This window comes from Gadus macrocephalus, chromosome 14 (assembly GCF_031168955.1).
Source record: "Gadus macrocephalus chromosome 14, ASM3116895v1".
Taxonomy (NCBI): domain Eukaryota; kingdom Metazoa; phylum Chordata; class Actinopteri; order Gadiformes; family Gadidae; genus Gadus; species Gadus macrocephalus.
Window position 1 is genome coordinate 20,505,067 of NC_082395.1, and position 21,367 is coordinate 20,526,433.

General features: G+C 42.7%; 1 protein-coding gene and 1 long non-coding RNA gene across 2 annotated transcripts in view; one reads left to right on the forward strand and one right to left on the reverse strand.

Moving 5' to 3' along the window:
• Window positions 1–21,367, reverse strand: part of cd276 (CD276 molecule) — a 71,020-nt gene that overhangs the window by 32,872 nt on the left and 16,781 nt on the right. The window contains 2 exon segments of the mRNA XM_060072054.1: window positions 20,796–20,978; window positions 20,981–21,091. Of these exon segments, the coding sequence (XP_059928037.1) occupies window positions 20,796–20,978; window positions 20,981–21,091 (294 nt within the window).
• On the forward strand, window positions 2,430–3,041 carry LOC132472450 (uncharacterized). The gene is made up of 2 exons (XR_009529080.1): window positions 2,430–2,507; window positions 2,617–3,041. It is a non-coding gene; the product is annotated as an uncharacterized LOC132472450 (long non-coding RNA).

Below are 21,367 nucleotides of genomic sequence, written 5' to 3' on the forward strand. Positions count from 1 at the left end.
TCTCTATAAATCCAGGCCGCGCACCCCACACTTCCCCCACACTTCCCACGCCTCACATTATGGGCCGCGAGCTAGGGGGCCTTATCGTGCCTACCGTTGCGTAGGCACGTTTTTTAAACGAAAACGTTTACCATGATATTTGAAATATTACCATATGTATGTAGTTATGCACATATTTTATCTAAACATAGTCAAAGGAGAAAAAAACTTGTGTTACTTACCACTGACTGATATAATCCGTCCTGGACATGACACAATCCTTCCCTTGTTTGGCCAATTAACTTTATACGTTACAAAAGGATCTTTTAAATTTACTTTGCGTACCACCCATGATATTTCGCCTATGTCCACAGCCCCTTCATCCGGAAAGTCAAATAGTGCATATTTTGCCATTTTTTTAATTTTTCCGTAGCAAACTCACGACTAAAACTCACGACTTGACTGTCAAATATTCAACGGACGTCTCACGCGCTGCGAATGCGTAGCATAGGTTTACAACCGCATTCGCAGCGCGTGAGACGCTCGTGGGTTTACAGTTGTCTTTTTCAGTTGTTCAGTTGTTGTTTTCAGTTAAAATTTGTCTGCATTGACAGTCGTCTAACTGCAAAATGTCACGAAATTATAAACGATATTTGTCAGATTTTTCTATACCTGTGCCAAAAACTACAAGATGGTACAGAAGTCAATTGAGAACAGAGGAACGGCCAGCAAGTTCAACCGAGGAGGTAAGAAAAACTGGAATAAGAGCGCCTCCTTGCGACACTTTGTCGAAGTAATTCCCTACAGCTAGGCTAACCTCTATTTGTCCACTGGCTTCCAGATTGATTCAAGGCCTTCATTTGAAGCTGAATTCTCTGATGACGGAGACCTTGATGATCAAATTAATACACAGTCTATGGTATGTACACATTAAACACAAAGTTAATTAAGAGAATGGATGTTAAGAAATTATAACTGTACAATTGTAATTTAAGTTCAAGCTGCCACAAACAGCTACTTTCTATTTGCTGTGGGTATCCTAATCTCATTGGTAAATTTGGCTTTTCCAGATTGACTCTTCAGATGAAGCTGAATTCCCCTGTGATGATCCACCAGACCATGTTGAGCAAGTGTGTACACACAAAACGCAAACACACCTAGTTGAAATAGGGAGAACGGAGTGGCATATAAGACTTTATGACAGAATTCTGCATTGATGATTGAGTAGCCTACTTTATAAGTAATGTTAATTGTGTGTCCAACCTTTCACTAAAATTAGAAATATAACATATTTGTATGTAATACAATATAGGCCTATCGTAATCAGCACTCGAGTTGAGGGGGGATGGCATCCCCCTTTGGAATTAAAATGATCAAAATGATCATCAATCTGTTATTTTATCAATTAATGTGGAAATATTACCGCTATTTCATTATAGCGGTTTCCTTTTTCAATTCGGCGCAACGTAGGGTAGCCGCGGTGTGGACATTTCACACCGAGTAATACACTTGTGTTAACACCGGTATTACCGAGTATAAACGGTATAAACTTTGAAACTATAGGTCAACCGCCATCTTCTCCGTCAACTCTCCTCTCACACTCAGTGACAGCGTCTGGCAGCGAGCGAGCTCTCGTAGGGATTGGGCTTCGCGGGGTTTATTTACTGGCGTTGCTACCGGTCTTGTGTGTTCCAACGGTTTATTAGGTAGCCTATCTATTATCATATCTATCTATTATTATAAAAAAATTATTTTCTTAATTATAATTATATTATTAATTTCTGATTTTTTTTTTTATTACTGGAAAAAATTAATAAAAATAACTGTGTTGCCGGTGTGTCCTCAACACCGCTAACATCAGTAATACCGTATACCGTGGCAACCCTAGTGCAACGATATACTTTTCCCAGGGACAGATTTGACAGCGATACTGCCTTGTCGGGCAGTATGCTATTGCGCAAGCACGCAGGCGTACTTGCGCAATAGTGCCTTCACAAGCTCTCATTCCACACCGTACGAGACAGATACTGATAGCGTGAACCTGTCTCTGCATCTCAGACATCGCTTCCCTTTCATTCCGACCCGTGTTTAACGCTAGCATAAGAATCAGTTTTTAATATCCTTAAATGTGATGTATGCCTCCGAATCGTGTGATGCGTCCGATCAGCTGCGTTTTTGGGGATAAAATGAGAGCGATGACATGACAGTAGTCATCTCTCTTATTTTATCCCCAAAAATATATAATAATATAATAATTATTATTATTATTATCACACCGTTGGTCTCCCACCATATGCTGTCATCATCACAAATGATCTGTCCCTAAAAGTTAATATCCACCATCCCCCCTGGCTTTTTTTTACAACTCGACCACTTATCGTAATAACTCAAGAACTGTGGGTCTGGGTCTGAACATGCACAGAACTTTGACACTCATTTCCAATTTAACACAGCCCGACTTGACACCAGAGGATGGAACAAATGAAACAGAATCCGCTGAAATGGATGACGATGAGCAGTGTTTCACAGTGAGTATTTTTGCTATTGGAGATGTTATTCTGTGTGATGAACTAATGACAATAAAATCATGAGTTACAAAATGCAATGCATTGTTTTTGTCTGAATCTCTTTGCACAGAACATCTTCAACGCTCCTGAAATCCAAGAGCAACCCATCTACTCTGGTGCATCAATTAACCGTGGACAGCTACTGTGCCTCATTCTGGCCTTCATCTTGAAGCACAGCATTAGTGGCAGTGGATTAAAAGATTTGTTGGATCTTTTAAATATTGTAGCACCTGGATGTGCCCCCACAAGTAAATACTACTTTGACAAATCTTTCTTTAATTTGGCAAAACAATTCGAAATTCACCATTACTGTAAAATTTGCTCGCAATATATAGGTAAATTGTTTACCCCTTGCTGCAGTGACGGAAATGTTGATGAAAGGGTAAACAAAAATGAAGGGTATTATTTTCTCGTAATGCCCTTAAGGCAACAACTGAAGGAGCTCTTCCAAAACACTACTTTCTACAAGTTCTTAAACGACAACAAAACAAATATGGGCATGGTGGACATTTACAGTGGAAGTATGTACACCTCAAAACTTAAAACCTTTGTTGATACCCTTGACAACAATTTCACTTTCATTTAATATTGACGGTGATTCCGTTTTTAAATCATCCAATTACTCAATTTGGCAAATTATCTGCACAGTCAATGAACTTCCATCTACTATCCGTGGAAAGTATGCTCTTCTACATTCCCTTTGGTTTAGTTCTAAACCCGAAATGCCAACACTGTTAAGGCCATTTGTCAAGGAATTACAAGATCTATTCACAGAAGGGTTTTCTTGGCATGACAACACTGGTCATAAACACACCACAAAAGTTGCCCCAGGTGTCTGCATATGTGATGCGCCAGCCCGTGCCATGGTACAGGACATGAAACAATTTAACGGCAGATATGGGTGTGGGTTTTGTCTGCATATGGGAGAAATAGAACCAAAGGGAAAAGGGTTTACACGTGTATATCCTCACTCTACTGAGTATCCTCAACTAAGAACACATGATCAGACTGCCCATCAGGCATCTGCTGCAATACAATCAGACACAGGTGTTAATGGGGTTAAGGGACCTGCGTGAAGTTGGCACCCCATGTGTAAAAAAAACCATGTAAAACTATTTCAGATCGTTTGTGCTTCGTTTGTGCACGACAAATGAAAATTTGTGCTCATACCGTTTTTGAGATATCAAACATTACATTTTGTGAACATATGACGTCACTCAGCACCCCAATATTGTCCGAATCGGTTCAAATGTGTCTCAATCATTTGTGCATCGTTTGTGCACGACAAATAAACATTTGTGCTCTTTTAATTTTTAAGTTATTAAGGTTTCATTTTTTTCACTCAGCACCCCAATAATGTCAGAATTGGTTCAAATTGGTCTCATTCGTTTGTGCATCGTTCGTGCACGTTTGTGCACGACAAATGAACATTTGTGCTCTTTCAAATTTTAAGTTATTAAGGTTTCATTTTTTTCACTCAGCACCCCAATAATGTCCGAATCGGTCCAAATCGGTCTCATTCCTTTGTGCTTCGTTTGTGCACGTTTGTGCACGACAAATGAACGACAAATGAACATTTGTGCTCATACCACCTTTGAGATATTAAACATAACATTTTGTAAACAAATCACGTCACTCAACTTCCGAAGCTGGCGCCCCAAAGGTGAAAAACATATATAAAACTTCTTCTGATCGTTTGTGCTCGACGCATGAATATTCCTGCTCTTTTATTTTTTTAAGTGATAAGGTTTCATTTTTTCACTCAACCAGAATGTCCAAATTGGTCTCATCCGTTTGCGCATGAAGAATAAACGTTTGTGCTTTCAAACTTCTCAAGTTCTAGACTAAAGGCTTCGTATTTTTTAACATGTGACGCAGTTGGTCATGCGGCGTAGTTGTGCTGCAGAAGACAACGGAGGGAATATCTGAAGAGAATGAACAATGAACACATCAAGAGAACTGGAGACATTCTATGGAAGAGAACTGAAGTCTGTCAGTGCAACAAAAAAAACAACGGTGTTTTATCACCTGTAGTGACATAATGAGGTATTGGTCACCTAGCACTTTGCTCTTTTTCTCTTGTTAAAGGGTAGCTAGACTTGGCAGGCGGCTAGGCTCTGGATCATCTAACTTCATAATGTTGTGGGCCTCTTGTCACTCGCCATACATGTGGCAGTTTTTCCCCCAGCAACAGTGAACAGGCTTTGTTTTAGTTTTATTCGTTGATTAGTTTGCCAAATGTAATGTGAAATTCTAGAAAGGAAAATACAGACTGGGATGCAAAGATCCTATAGTACAGTAGAGCTTCTCATACCTTTTCTATGCTTCTTTAATTTGATATATTGCCATTTAAAAGATTAACATATATGTTTTTCACCTTTGGGGCGCCAGCTTCGGAAGTTGAGTGACGTGATTTGTTTACAAAATGTTATGTTTAATATCTCAAAGGTGGTATGAGCACAAATGTTCATTTGTCGTTCATTTGTCGTGCACAAACGTGCACAAACGAAGCACAAAGGAATGAGACCGATTTGGACCGATTCGGACATTATTGGGGTGCTGAGTGAAAAAAATGAAACCTTAATAACTTAAAATTTGAAAGAGCACAAATGTTCATTTGTCGTGCACAAACGTGCACAAACGTGCACAAACGATGCACAAACGAATGAGACCAATTTGAACCAATTCTGACATTATTGGGGTGCCGAGTGAAAAAAATGAAACCTTAATAACTTAAAAATTAAAAGAGCACAAATGTTTATTTGTCATGCACAAACGTGCACAAACGATGCACAAATGATTGAGACACATTTGAACCGATTCGGACAATATTGGGGTGCTGAGTGACGTCATATGTTTACAAAATGTAATGTTTGATATCTCAAAAACGGTATGAGCACAAATTTACACATGGGGTGCCAACTTCACGCAGGTGGTTAAGGGACCTAGTCAACTGCTGCTACTTCCTAATTTCGACATTATCAAACATTTTGTCCCAGAATATATGCATAGTGTTTGCCTTAGTGTAACAAAACAATTTGTCAGTATTTGGTGTGATTCAAAAAACTCTGCTTTACCATTCTATTTACAACCGAAAATAATCCAACAGATTGACAGTTCTGTCCTCACCATACACCCACCACATGAAGTCAAAAGATGTCCAAGGTCATTGTCCGAGAGACACTATTGGAAGGCATCTGAATGGAGGGCATTTCTTTTATTTTATTCCCCCATTCTTTTGAAAACAGTTTTACCCCCCGGTTTATTATAATCACCGGCTATTACTTGTCTTCTCCATCTACACACTCCTCCAGGATAATATCCAAAAAGCTGATCTTTTGCATGCTTCCTCTTGTCTTACGCGTTTTGTTGTCGAGGTACAAGAGCTTTATGGAAAATGTTATGTATCTTATAATGTTCACTGCTTAACCCATCTTAGCAACGCAGTTGACATGTGGGGTCCGCTGTGGGCCAACTCTTCATTTGTTTATGAAGACACAATTGGCACTCTTCTTGAAATGTTCAATGGTACACAGGCAGTCCCTGAACACATTTTTAAGAGATTTTTTAACACAAAAACACTAATGCACCACACTGAATTATTCAACAATGCCAGTGATGATGTCTGTGATCTTTTCAACAAACTTGTTAACAAAGACAATACAGTGTTAAAATCATACAAAGTAGGTAGTGGTGCTCGGGTTGTTGGGAATTACACAACAAGAGTAATTACAGTGGGGGGGTCCATTCTCTTTGACACGGGCCTCTTATATAGAGGCCAGTGTCAAAAAATTCAAGAGATGTTTCATCCACCACACTTTATACACCACTGAAATGTATGCAGCAAATTTTAAACGCAATAATTCTTGTGTGGCTCTAAAAAACGGAGAGCATGGTAGCATTAAATCCATACTACTTTGTAACCTCAATTGTGGTTGCTTATCAGCATGCAAGTGTGAAGAGGTGTACCTACACATTTTTAGATTAAAAAAGGATTCCAGACAATTAAGAATCTATGATGATTTCGCTAAGGTGAATACTGCTAAGCAAATTGTGAAGTTCAGAAAGACCCATGAAATACCTCTTTGCAAACCTAATGATATTTTGTGCAAATGCTTTTGCTACGTACACGATGAGTCAATTATTCTTATCAAGATGCCTGTATAAGAATTTTTTTAAAGTTAGTAAGGCTTCAATTGTACTCTCTTTCATTGTTATTATATTCTGGCTGTTGTAGCCTATGCATGTTGTGCATTATGTTTTATATTTATGTGTGGTTTATGTTTCTACAATAAAATCTCCACATAATACAAATATTTGGCTTATGTTTCACATATTCATTTTAGGACAAAATACAGAATAATGAAAATATATATTAAAAAAAGTATATTATAGTTAACTATAGTTAACTATACTGTACTACACTTTGTAGTGACTTACTATAGTATTTACCATAGTACACTACAATGTCTGGAAAATTACTATAGTAAATCCCACACTATATTGTAGTATAGTAATCTATAGTATACTACACTTTGTAGTAACTTACTATAGTATTTACCATAGTACACTACAATTTTCTGGAAAATTACTATAGTAAATCCCACACTATATTGTAGTATAGTAATCTATAGTATACTACACTGTGTAGTAACTTACTATAGTATTTACCATTGTACACTACAATGTCTGGAAAATTACTATAGTAAATCCCACACTATATTGTAGTATAGTATAGTAATCTATAGTATACTACACTGTGTAGTAACTTACTATAGTATTTACCATAGTACACTACAATGTCTGGAAAATTACTATAGTAAATCCCACACTATATTGTAGTATAGTATAGTAATCTATAGTATACTAAACTGTGTAGTAACTTACTATAGTATTTACCATAGTACACTACAATGTCTGGAAAATTACTATAGTAAATCCCACACTATATTGTAGTATATTATAGTATAGTAATATATAGTATACTGTAGTAAACTATAGTATTTTTTCCCCTGGGAAGAGCTGTGTAATAAACTGTGATACCATAGCTAGCTGTGATACAGTAGTTATACTGTGATACCATAGCTAGCTGTGATACAGTAGTTATACTGTGATATAGTAGTTACACCGTGTAACAGTAGTTATACTGTGAAACCATAGCTAGCGGTGGTACAGTAGTTACTGTGATATAGTAGTTATACTTAGTGACTTTAGTTACACTGTGATAACATAGCTAGCTTTGGTACAGTAGTTATACTGTGATATAGTAGTTATACTGGGTGACAGTAGTTATAATGTGATACCATAGCTAGCTGTTGTGCAGCAGTTAGACTGTGATACAGTAAATGCTACTGTGATACTATGAACTTAATAATCATTAAACCATCAAAATCATCACAATTCTATTATGCACTGATGCTCTTATTGTATTATTAGAAAAACGCTATAAGTCAAAAGCATATTCAGCAGTTGCACATTAGCAGACTAGCATTAATATACAGAAATTGAGAAACCAATACACTAACGGTATAATTAAAGTGATTCTCCATACTTGAGGCAAGCCATACCATGCGTTTGACAGAGCGTTACAGCATTCAAAGTACAGCTTGAAACTCCCTATAGAGAATCATTGAAGTGTTCAGTTATTGCTTTAAGAACTCCTGTATTGCATCAGCATATATTTAAGAGGCTGAAGAAGACAGTCATGAATATAAAGGCTCCGGTATACTAAACGAGCAATTGGAAGGATGCGAGTCCTTCGTTCCCCCCCCCCCTCCAAAAAATAACACAAGGGCATTTATGCTAGTTTCAAACATTAAAGTGAACAAACAAAACTAGTTTGTGAACAGGATGCTTAATATTCTACTAAATCTACGAGAACTTTTCCCAATTCCTTCCTCGTAGTGTTTGCAGACCGGTTCCATGTTTTTGTTTTCATCGTATGCTTAGTTTTAATTTCTTCCCAATCTTCATAACCTCTCCCGTGTGCCTGGGAGCAACGTTATAAAAACACATCCTCGCTCCCGGAGTGTGTGTTGGACTTTGATGGAAACACACTGTTACACCAATTTCACAGCCGCTGATAGTGCCTTTGTTTGCATCTGCATTTGTTCATGTTTTATTTTTTCCATTAAGGGTTATTTATTTGGCTGACATTGGTTTTGCTAATAAACAGTTTGGTCAAATTATTATTTTGTTCTCACTGCCATTGGAGAGAAAAACCTGGCAGACATACTTAAATATGGCTCGCCTCATATTTAGTGAAACTAGTGCAATTTTAGGGTTTGTTTTAAAACCTGCACACATGAATAAATTAGGCTGCATATCTAAACAAATATCCGGATTTGTTTTACAAGGGCAATGCCACAAAACACATCACGGCTTAATCCTTACACAAACAATGACTCTAAACCCAACCCAAGAACACGAAGCATAACTCTCTCACCAAGAACATAAAAGCACTTCTGTGAGTACACATTGCTAGAGATACCTCGTCTACTGCAGTATTACTAGAATACATAATGACAGCAAATCTTAAAAAGACATGCTTCTGTATGTCTTTGCCTCAGGCTCTTATTATAAAGCAGCGTTTCTCATTTTCTTGCGGTGCGGTCTTTGGTGGCTACCGGGGAGACAGATTCGTTCTCCGAGCGGAGACAAGCACGCAGGAGTTTGGGAGGCGCTCAGCTTCGAAGCATCTTTCTGGAGGACGAATGCAGTCCACACTTTTAAAAACACAATTATAGCCATGTTCCAGGAATAATAGAGGCGCTGGGTTCAAGGCCGTTCCGGATGTTGTTTACATTTTAATGACACATTTAACAAAGTCTGTCGTCTCCCTGACATCTTAGTCTTTGGAGTGGATTCTGATTTAAAACAAACTTCTAATTTCCTGCTGCACAATTCTGATCAAAACTCGTCCCCTGAGCCTTCTAGGAAACCTCAAAGTAAGCCTGCAGATGGCACGCAAGGAAATATAATTAAATATGAGTTGTCAGCCCATGGCGCAAACTTTATGAATGTATACATAGAGGTATGTTTTTATTATTGACTTCCGTGCAGTGATTTTTAATGCTACATCTAGCAACCCATGAGGATAGTTTCAGGCACACCTCTGCCCTTAATATACAGCCGGACGGTTTTGAAGCAACATTTGCGAATCACTCTTCAATTAGTAATTCATATATTATATTTACATTCAGAGTTTACCATAAAAAAGTTAGACATATTACACATGCAAATACCTTTGCATGTGTGCTTTGGTTATACAAGCATGGCAAAAAGGTGGCTTCGAAGAGATTATCTTTCAGTGTCTCAACAACTTATTAAATGGCTCCTTCATACCCCCCTGGAAGTGTTCATCATCTCGGTTTCCACGACTTCTCAAAGCTATCTCATGTATTATAATAGTAATCATTTAGCAGCTCAGCCTCATTCAGATGACGTGAGGAGAGTGACTCATCACAAGGTTTCGCTTTTAATGGACGCAGGAGGGCGCCTCTCAACAGAAACGTTCTGCAGGAATGAGAGACCTCTTTAGGTGCAGGGCCATAATCGACAACAATCCATAGCCAAAGCACGACTGGATTTTCTGTGGCCTATCACACACGCACACACACACACACACACACACACACACACACACACACACACACACACACACACACACACACACACACACACACACACACACACACACACACACACACACACACACACACACACACACACACGCGCGCACGCACACAAGAAGGTTGTCTGCTGAAATTAAACGCAGCCTGACAAAACCCTAATGAAGGTTGGAGGAGTTTATTTTTCCCATGGACAGTTTGTAATGAGCTAGTGCTTGCTGGGCCCCGGGGACCGCGTCAGGATGTGTAGAAAGCATGTTAATGACCTGATGGGGCGGTGAGTATCCTGTCTGTCTGTCTACAGCGGCTCAATCACGGCCTGAGTTCTACGTTCACGTCTGCCCTTGACTGACCCTTGGTATCCAGCAGTAGGATAAACAAAGTGTCGCACTATAATGTCAGTCGATTCTGTGTTAATTATCGATCAAAATGTGCACCGTTCTTTTATAATAATAATAAATTGTATTTTAAAAGCGCCTTTCAAAAGGTACCCAAGGACACTGTACAGATAAAGTACATATATTCAAAAAAGGTAGTCAATTGCAGTCCCACACATGATCAGACAACACTGAGAATATGGACTCTTTTCTTCTTCGTCTACCGAGGGCCTGCGGGCGTAAGGGACATGCTCGGAGCCACTCTCCGCCGGGAAAACAACCGCAGCGGCCAAGCCTAACCCTCTGTTTCACACTTGATAATCAATTACTGGTCTCCGAGGCTGTTGGAGAACAAACTACATATCTTGGGAACCAGCTTAATCTCTCCGCAACTTCTAATTGAAAAGACATTACATTTGCGAGACAATGGTTCTTTTTTTGTGTTTAGTCAGCCCTTGCTTTGTATTATTTGGACACCCAGAATAAAGCAATTTACAGAGGTTGCAACCATCTTTTGCCAGGCAATAATTCATGGTCTTATCTAGCGCAGAGTTTAACATCAAATAAATGGATATGAATAATTAAACTACTAACCTTTGAAGGTGTGCCCGGCTATTTATTGGTTGCAATTCATTTTGCCAATGGTTTTAAAAGAATGAAATTAATATGATTTAATAATCCAATGCAAGGGCCAAACCAGCATAAACCAATCCCTGTTAGAAGCTTCAGTATTAGCAACATTAAACCAGGCTGTGGGTCCCCTATGGGCTCCAATGGTAGATGCCCTTGCCTGAACACATGTAGTCTATCTAGGGTACGCTCCTCTTAGGAGTATAGAGTCTGCCTCGAAGGAGTTCTGTATCTGCAGAACAGAAGAAATCATGAATGCAGAGCTTCTTTCACGGGTACCAGTAGGTAATGTGCAATGATGGGCATAATTATTAATGTCACAAATCCATCAAGCATATCATGGTCCGATAATATGCAAAGTTATGCAAACTATCTGATTTCTTATTGCAAGAGGGAAAGGGTGGGGGATATAATATGCGAGTGGTTGAGGGCAATAGTCCATTTTCAATTTGCATATTCATAGATCTTTGCATATTAAATGAGAGAATAGAGGAATAGAGGCACAGTTTGTATGTAGCAATATAACTCTCAAATAACATTGTCTGACATAAGGTTTTATTTCTTGGTTGAGGAATGCTTTGTATATGTTAGGTCAATATCCATACATCACATATTGTACACATTGTTAAAAAGTGATAACAAATGGTCTCTTCTCGCCAGAGAAAGACACAGGTCAGAGTATTGCGTGAGAGGAGGCCAGGGGGAAAGGGGGAGCTCACATCTACACATGGAGCTCCTAGTCATTTGATGACACTACATCATTAACATTTGTTTATCCATTTAATTTCTGTCAAGCTAAGAAAATATGGTGGACAGGTAAACAACAATCATTCACTGAAGCATTCCTCCTTCCATCTCTCCATCCATCCATGGAAACAACAGAACACCTCTAGAGACTGCAGGGGTTCGCACACTCTCCTTCTCCCCAACTCAGGACACGAACACTGAGAGACAGAACTCAGGGGGTCTGAAATTTCCATGCAGCAGAAGACCGGATATTTTGACACGGACCTAGTTCACAAAAATGATATTCCATATTTCATGTTTCCCAAAATAAAAGAACAACAAATAAGGTAGGTATGGCACACACACAGAGAGCGAAAGAGCCAGAGCAGAACAGAGAGCACCAAATAAAAGAGGAAATACCTTCAAGCACAAAAATAGTGGAGCCCTTTATTTGATCTCTGGGATTTAACTGTTCTAAGAGAGCACATTGAACCGTTCTAACAGCACACTGTACGTTCTCAGAGAGCAGATTGTAAGGTTCTAAAAGAGCCGTTTTTAAGGTTTTCAGAGAGCTGATTGCACCGTTCTGAGAGAGCAGATTATACAGTTGTAAGGGAGAAGATTGTACGGTTCTAAGGGAGCAGATTGTACGGTTCTAGAGAGCCATGCACTGAGCGGGAACCGGCCACTACTTAATCCCCCTCTCCTCCCAACAATCCCTCAGAAGGGGCTGAGCGCCAGACTGAGAGGCTGACTCATAATAAAGCCGAGGCCATCATACAGGGTTACCCCTCCCCTCCCGACGACCCAGAGGGGGGAGGGGGGAGCAAAAACCATACCGGCAATGACAGCGGGAAGTGGCCCGGCTTAATAATCGTGATAGGGTATAATGTGCTTACACAGCCGTCGCTGCTGCCTACCTGAATTTATTTTAGATTATGGCCATTACTTCATGTCCTTATTTGGTTGTTTCTTCCCCAGCTGGGCTCCTGATAACACAGGCCCCGCATTCAGCCAGGAGGACGAGGCAGTCCTGCTTCCACGCTGGACGCTAATTAATACGGCGTTCCACCGAGGAAGCAGGCCCGCCTTGCTGCTCCGCTGACAACGGATTCGTTTATGCCGCCGTTTCCCTGCTTTCTCTGGGGGCTGCGTTAATTGAATTTAAATGAGGGGTGGTGAATGGGGTTGAGCAGAAATGAAGGACTACTGCGGTGGGTTGCTAAGTCGCCTCGGGAAACGCAGGCGTGGAATCTCTTTTTTTGGGGGTGGGTGGGGGAACAGCTCTTCTTAAAAGTTGAATGACTTGATCTTCTGTGAAAGAGAGGATAAAAAATACAGAGTGATGCTTGAAGGACTGAATTACATTCTGAGTTCCGATGGGAGTAACCAGTAACAAACTCAGCCGACCCGTGGGCAAGCTCGGGTTCGAGTTGGCCGTTGCGGCGTCTCTTCCCCCCCACTATTCCATTTGACCTCCGACGTCGGCCGCCCGACCAGAGGTTAACGCGGACACCGAATTAAATTGAGATTCGCAATTTTCCACGGGGTCTTCTATCCACAAGAACAATCAAATTGGGAATTGAAGGCTTGAGTGAGCTTACTACGCAGTGGCAGGTAGCAATTTAGATAGCAGTATGGCATCAGGCACGCGCTCTGCTACTGATAATAACGTTGACGTGGAGCCACCGGGTGAAGCCGGCAGGCCGACGTCAAATTAAACGGTGACACATGCATTATTTATCGACTGGAGAGTTCCATCACCTAAGAGCACCTAAGAGTCTCCGGCCCAGTAATTACGCTTGATGTTTATAGAAAGGTGGCCCAGGCTCTTAAATCGCTCGGACAATAACGGCCCTCATTGAAGTCGTTGGGATGACTTTCTCAAGGACGCCGACGGTGTCCTTGTGGAATTGGGCTCATTTTAATGTCATCTTTCAACAAAACAACTTGATTTACCCAAGTTGCCTTTGAGGTACTTGATAGGTATTGTTTCATATATCGATAAGGTAGGTTTTTATAGATATTGTGAAATGTGTCGTCCATGAAATCAGGGTCAGAGTCATCGATGTGAAACAGATTACGGAAAGAGAAAGCAAGATTGCATCGGCATTCCAGATTTCTTGCACCAGGTTCAGTGGTGCGTGAACGAGGACTTTTAATTGTGAAGCACAGGTCATTTTTTATAATATACTATGCTACAAATGACACATTAGTTGCTGCCAGTTGTTTGCAAAGCACAGGTAAACACAGAAGGGTCAAACCCCAAGGTTGCACAGGCTGGTCTATGAAGAGCGTCTCCTACGTTAACAGATGTTTGAAGAGGTAGCAGACAAACAAATTGAACATTTCTTATCTAAAATACAATTAAAAATCGAATTGCTCTATCAAGGTCATGAAGTCTGTTACATTTTTCCCATACATTAATCCTATTGCTATGCATTTAATGTGATACCTTCGCAGCGGTAATACTGTAAGATGAGATAGAAGCAAGAAGAACAGAGACCAGCCTGGAAGATGGGGCAGGACTTTGGATCTCTATTGGGGAACATTTAACACTCCTTGACAGGAGAGGCAATGTTGGACTAAAAGTACGAGTGATGGAAAGATCCAAACTTTAAAAGTGGCACAAAGAAGAAGAATGACTTTTTTCCAATTACTGAGGACATATTAATTAGAAAATTAACGTAATGTGCAAGTTACCCTCTCCTTCTGTTGTTTATACATTTTCAAGGCTGCCACCTTGAAATCTCTTGACCTCAATTAACGGCTATGTAATACTGTGAAGGATATCAGACCTCTTCATTTGAAATGGAAGTGGACCTCGGTTTATCATACAGGGTAACAAGGTGGAATGTCTTAAAGAAACAGTTTCAGCTAGAATTCTAATACTATGAGATAAAAATAGATGTAATTTGGCACTTTTAGAGGGGGGCGTTTCCCCAGGGTTAGGACCCACGCACACTTTGTTATCGTTTTTTTTTTTTAAAGGTCCCATCACATGCCACCAGGTGTGAGTAGACTGATCTACCCAGCACACATCTAGGTGAACACTTGTGATGTCATAAGGGGCAGATTTTCAAAACGGCTTGTAAGGCTTATCACACTCACACCTGGTTGCATGTCATAGGACCTTTAAGTATCGTCCGTCGTTGTGAGTGAGCGTTATAATGAGCGAAGTTGTATATGAAATGCGCAATACACTGTAGCGTTGCCGTTATATAATATTTATCCGGGTAGCCTAACCCTCACTCGGACTCGGATATTAAACAAATCGCTGCTCAGAAGGAGCTTCACCATCCACACACACCCTGGCCTTTTACTGTAAGTGTCCGAAAAGCTCAACTTTCTATGACACCGTGGTCAAACATTGCCAAGATAGCCACCCACGTCCACAGAAAAAGGAAGAAATGCCTAGGAAAAAGGCACTCAGATGTCTTGAAAAGAACATGCATGCGTTTGCAGCAGTGTGAATCATTCACATAGTGTTTTGGGGAGAAAGGCGAAAACATAAGATTGTACTGCCTTTTCTTTCTAAATTGGAGTCTGGGCAAGGTTCCGGAACACACTCTGAGCCCAGCAAAAAATCTTGTCCGATCTCCTTTTCGGTTATCATAATTTCATCCCTCCCCCTCCTCCACATTCTCCATCTTGCATCCCTTCCCCTCCTCCTCCTCCTTCTTCTCCACTCTCGCCATCTTGCATCCCTCCACCTCCTTCTACGGCCCCTCTTTCCTTTCCCCATCACTCCTGACCCCACCCCGTTGGTCGTAAGCCCTGTGCAAGCGATGTGTTGCCCACCAGGGGAGGCCGCCTCACAGCCTTGAAGACCTGGCGGCGGTTGCCATTGCGACGTTGAACTCCATTTGAGGACAGGCCTTTGACCTCCATGCACCAGCACCTGGTGCACGTGCTTAAAAGTGCCGCTGAGGCCAAAACGACGAAGGGACACGGGAGTGAGTTGGGTGTGTGAAGCCACGGCCGGTCGGCAGCTGATCTGGATGGCTGCGTCCGAGAGAGGGGTTAGGCCACGGCGTTTGTAGCATTTCATATCCGTTGCATCATGTGTACTAGCTTGAAGAAAAAAATATATCACAAATTTGACTTGGGTCGTAACCATGGGGATAACACCACCCCCCCCTTCTCCTTCCTCGATCTCTGAGCCCAAAGTTTATTTCAAAGTGTTCCAAATCGAAACAAGGGGTTCACTTACACTTAGGTGAGAAAGCGACCCAAAAATAACAGCTTCTCACAACATGCCATGGTTTCTCTGGTTGGATTTGTTCTTTTCACTGCTGGAACTGGAGAGCTAAGTGGAGGAGAGTGAACCGAGAAGAGAGGGACGGCGTAAGAGGTGTAATTTAGTCTGTGCGGGAGATTAAGGTGCTTGCCTCGCAACCCAGGCCGTCAGTGGAGGTGCAGAGCGCGGGGGGGGGGGGGGGGGGGGGATGGACGGCAGGGTGCTGCTGCCAGGCAGACAGGAAGAGGGAGCTGGAGCCAGAGAGTGGCCAGAGAGCCAGGTGGGAAGACAGGCCGGCAGGCAGACAGGATGGGTTCATTTAAGGACTGCAGCTGCTGCTTCTCATGATTGGATTGCTCCGTAACACTCAAAGTCCCCCCGGGTCCCCCATCGACCAAACCTCGCCGTGTCCCGCAGAACATAGCAACAAACCGAAAAACACCATACTGTTCACTTGTTACGCCCTTGCCGAGTCCGTACGGGCCGGAAGACGGGGCTGAGTTGAATCAAACCAGGGACGGTTGATGGCTGCGGATATGGTTCATATTTGATGAGCTGCAAACAGAAAACGATGCGTCTAGACTCGTCGGCAGGTGCTTCTGGATCGAGGAGCACTCGCCGCAGACTTAGGCACAGTACCTTACTCACGGCAGTCGTAGTGGCACTCGGCTCAGCGTGGGTAAATGGTTCATTTTCTCAGAATTAACCTTGTCAAACTCCTACGCTGCCCAGGGCCAGGTTTGTATTGCTATTGTAATTTTTCAATCAGTGATTGCAGAGAGTGTGAAATTTTAATGCGCTTGTTCCCTGGCTATCTCCCTACGTCTCTTCTCCCTCTCGTTCTCCGCTCCCCTCCCTCCGTCTCTCACTCTTTATTCCTTTTATTTTTTTCCATTCTGCCCTCCTCCTCATCCATTCAGAATCTTAAGCAGATTTCACCCCTCCATGATAGGATTCACCACTGTCTGAGCGCGGCGGTGTTCGCTGGGCCGCCTTTCAATAAAAAAAAGAGGCACAAAGCAGTGCATCCACAAGGCTTCGGCCGGGGCTTTGGGCCCCCTATACGCTCTGTACCGGCGTAGGAGTTCTGCTGGGTCAAAGTTAATTGCTGAAGTTGTTAAGTAAACCACAGCTGTTGTAAACAAATGCAAATGCATCCTCGATTTCAAGAGAAGCCTCCTTGTATCGGGCACCATTAAATATCTGTACATCTGCCGCCGCGTGTTTATCCAACAAGTCACGCCGTCGCCGTCTCGCCGTGTTGACGTTTCCAGAGAGGAGGATTAATCGTAGCCATGTTCACACAGACCGCCGCCGAGTATTCAGGCTTTGATTAAAGGGCTTGTCCTGCTGTTCACCGCCCCCCCCCCCACCCCCCCCCCCCCTTCTAAAGAGCCGCACCGTCGGACGCCCCCCCCCCCCCCCCCCGCCTGAGTCTGTTCCTTTTATGCCTTCCACGTGGGTTAGACTTTGCAAGCCTCAGACTCTATGTAGTCTGCAGGCGAGGCGAAATTCCTTTACTTCCACTGTACTGAACGTATCACCTTTCGTTAGGGGTCTTCCTCTCCTTTCCTGCTCTGACCCCAAAATGTCCGCTCCGGAAAACAGTGTTGTTTTCTTCTAAAGGTGTAGCCTTTATTTACATGACACAACAGGCCTTGATGCCTGAATCATCCTTCGCAGGGAGAAATCGTTTATTGTTTTGTCCACAATGTCTGTGCGATCACACAACCCGGATGTGATCTGTTGTGCGTGCGCAGTTGGGCCAGTTTAGGGGACTCAGACACCACCATGTATCCCCATGTTGCTCAAAGGCAGGGTTTCAAACAAGCAGCTGGCAAAGCCGGTGTAGGAAGACAGTAGCGTACAATGAATTATTAACATGGTTATTATTATTATTTCACACCACGATGAAGGAGAAAGCTCTGGGTGCATGAGCAGCAGGGGTCTGATGTTCTGGGATCTCGCGGTGAATAAGCGGCTGTAAAACGTATATGTCGTTAGCCTCATAGCACAAAGTCATATTTTGGCCAAATTGTGGCGGTGTTAGTTTGCTGTTGATGTGTGACTCCTCGGTCTGAAATCCTCAGTGTCTTTATTTTAAAGTTTGTCCATTTCAACACTTCCGACTTAAATTACTTTTGGAAGAGATATAATAGCCTACTGCCGCAAGATGACCAATTCCAGTAAGTTGTATCATGTCACCATTAGGAGAATAGGTCCTTAGTCTATACAGTCTCAGAAGGGCTTCACAGATTAAGCCTTCTGTTGGTTATAAAATGGCATCTTGTCAGAAGATGGCATTTTATAACCCGTATCTTAAAATAAAAACAAGGAAAAATCACTGCTTCTCCCAGTAAGGGAAGAACCATAAAAGATGGATTGCTTTTCCACAGATTGGGAAACCAGTATGGATGACATGAATGGAGGAGACAAAATGGATTCTGTGATGAAAATTCAGTTTCCTCTTTCTGCAAAGGATTGTTTTTGACAGCTCAACAATCCTACACCCGAGGATGGCAGGGCAAAACACCTTGAGCTACCGGCTACGGTTTTGATGCCAATTTAGACTTTAGTCTTTTAAACAAATTGATTCGGGGAAACTTGCAATTATTGATGCAAATCAAATAGTTAAAAACATACTTTGTTGTGTAAATCATCTAATGAACCTTCTCACTTCAAAAGTCTGCAGTAAGTGGCCCGTGGTTCCTATGGGCTGCATTGGTGCATACTATTCATTCCTAGCATACCGCGGTGCGATGGCGCAAAGGCTAGAATCCCAAGCATTGTTATCAGTTAGCGTGTCCAAGCTCAACCGGAGCAATGGCAGGCACAGTAAGAAGAGTTTGCGTTCTGTACCCTCATTGGAACTGACCTATGCAGTCTATGGAACTCACTGGCTAAGGCACCCGTAGCCATACCTAAAGGTTTCTGCATGGATAAAGGGATGTATAGCCCGATGTTAGCATGGCAGCAAAGGAAAATGACACGTGGCTGCAGCCAGTTACCATGGTTCCTTCCAACAAGGCAACAGGGTATAGTGCCGCGTGGCATTCAGACGAAAAAGCCCCTCAGACCCAATCAAATCATCAATCCGACCAGCCATCCAGCCCTGGTTTCCCAATCGGCTCTCTTCTGCTAGGCCAGTCATTTCCCAGCCCGTTGAAGCGCTCCTCCCTGACCTACGACTGGACCCCGCCAGGCCAGCTGCAGCCCCCTCCGACCTCCGCCCACAGATCCAAGCCAGGACAACTCTACCCATTTATGAGCCATTTCACACAGCGCTGCTTCCGGTAGAGGTCCTCGTCTGGCTGTAGAGCTCAACGATTCGGGGGAAATAATCAAATTGTGATTATTTCGACCACTATGGCGGATGAGATTTAGCACACGATTTTTCTTTTTAAAGCTCCTTATGTTGTGTATTATTCTAAAAACAAGCAATAAGTCATTCTATAGTATGACCAACACAACATTGGAAGCAGTAAACATATATTTTTCCTTTAGGCCTATATGTTTAGATGAATTGATATTACAGCATCTTTATTTAACTCATGAATTGCAAAAGAAAAAGAAATACAAATGTTGCTGATTTCCAGTCATTAACAGTTACACATCCCTCCCCCCCCCCCCCCCCCCCCCCCCCAAAGATAAGATGGCGGTTTGAGTTTGATTAATCGTCCAGCCCTATGTGGCTGGTCCTCCAGCTCCTCTCCCCCCAGCAGGGAGGAGAGAGGGGGAGTGGTGGGGGAGGTGTGAAGTAGAGGCTAATCCAATGGGTTTGTCCCGCACAAACGGCCGTATCAGCCATAAAGATGAGCAGTGGGAGGAACCGAGGGGCCGCTCATTCCACGGCGCTAACTCTTCATCAGTGGATTGTATCTTTAAATATTTGATACACTCCTAATTGAGGGGAAATAATCATCCTCTGATCTAATTTTGCGATGCGCAAGAACTAATGGCTATGCTCATTGGACCTATAATTGGACCTACTATTACTTCCGGTTCTTTTCCATTACACTCTGTGGTGATGCTCCTGGTTGCTCAGATGAACACAAGACAAACCAGAGTTTCTTTCTCTCTTCTCAGACTGAGGGTTTGATTCACGTCAACATACGACGCCTTTAATATCAAACCTGCCGCCTTGCCCCAGAAAACAAGACAACATGAAGATGATGTTGGAAGATTTGGTGAATATAAATCTATAGATAGATTTATATAGATAGGGAGAGAGAGTTGAACGAGAGAGAGAGAGTTGAACGAGAGAGAGAGAGAGAGACAGAGACAGAGACAGAGACAGAGAGAGACAGAGACAGAGACAGAGACAGAGACAGAGACAGAGAGAGAGAGAGACGAGAGAGAGACAGACCGTTGAGAGGGAGACTGATGAGAGAGAATGAAACGGTAGAGCGTTATAGATAGAGAGAGGGAGCAACTGATACTGTGTAGAGAGAGAGAGCTAGAGAGAGAGAGAGAGAGAGAGAGAGAGAGAGAGAGAGAGAGAGAGAGAGAGAGAGAGAGAGAGAGAGAGAGAGAGAGAGAGAGAGAGAGGAGAGAGAGAGAGGAGAGAGAGAGAGAGAGAGAGAGAGAGAGAGACAGAGACAGAGAGAGAGAGAGAGAGAGAGAGAGAGACAGACAGACCACTAACCAGTGATGGTGACCGACATGTGCCCTTGGTCCCCCAGCACCGGGTTGTTGAGGCGGCAGGTGTAGGTGCTGTTGGGCACCAGGATGATGCTCAGCACGCTGTGGACGCTGAACAGCCCGTCCTCATTGGCCACCAGCGAGCTGGTGACGTTGTCCGTCAGGTTGCGTCCGCCCCCGTCCTGCACAGCACCTCGGCCTCCGGGTAGCCGCCGTACGACACGCAGCTCAGGTCCATCTCGTCGCCTGGCCGCAGGTTCGAGTCCGGGGGCAGGGTCACCGCTGGGTTGGAATATGCGGCTGAGGGAAGGGAGATGAAGAGATGAATTATTGATGAGGAAGGGTGCGGGCAGGAGGTCACCGGGAGGACAGCCGAGGTGGAGACGTGGAGGAAAGTCAATGGTGGACATCAGGGGAGACAGGCGTTAAAGAGCAAAAACTCTGCCATCTTAATCCAAGAGACTGCTGTTTTATAAGAGTGATTTAAGCTCTGCTTGTAATGACAGTTTTCTGCAAAAAAAAAAAAAAAAAACATTTATGTTCGTTCACCGAACAATTTTCTTCAATTCCAGAACA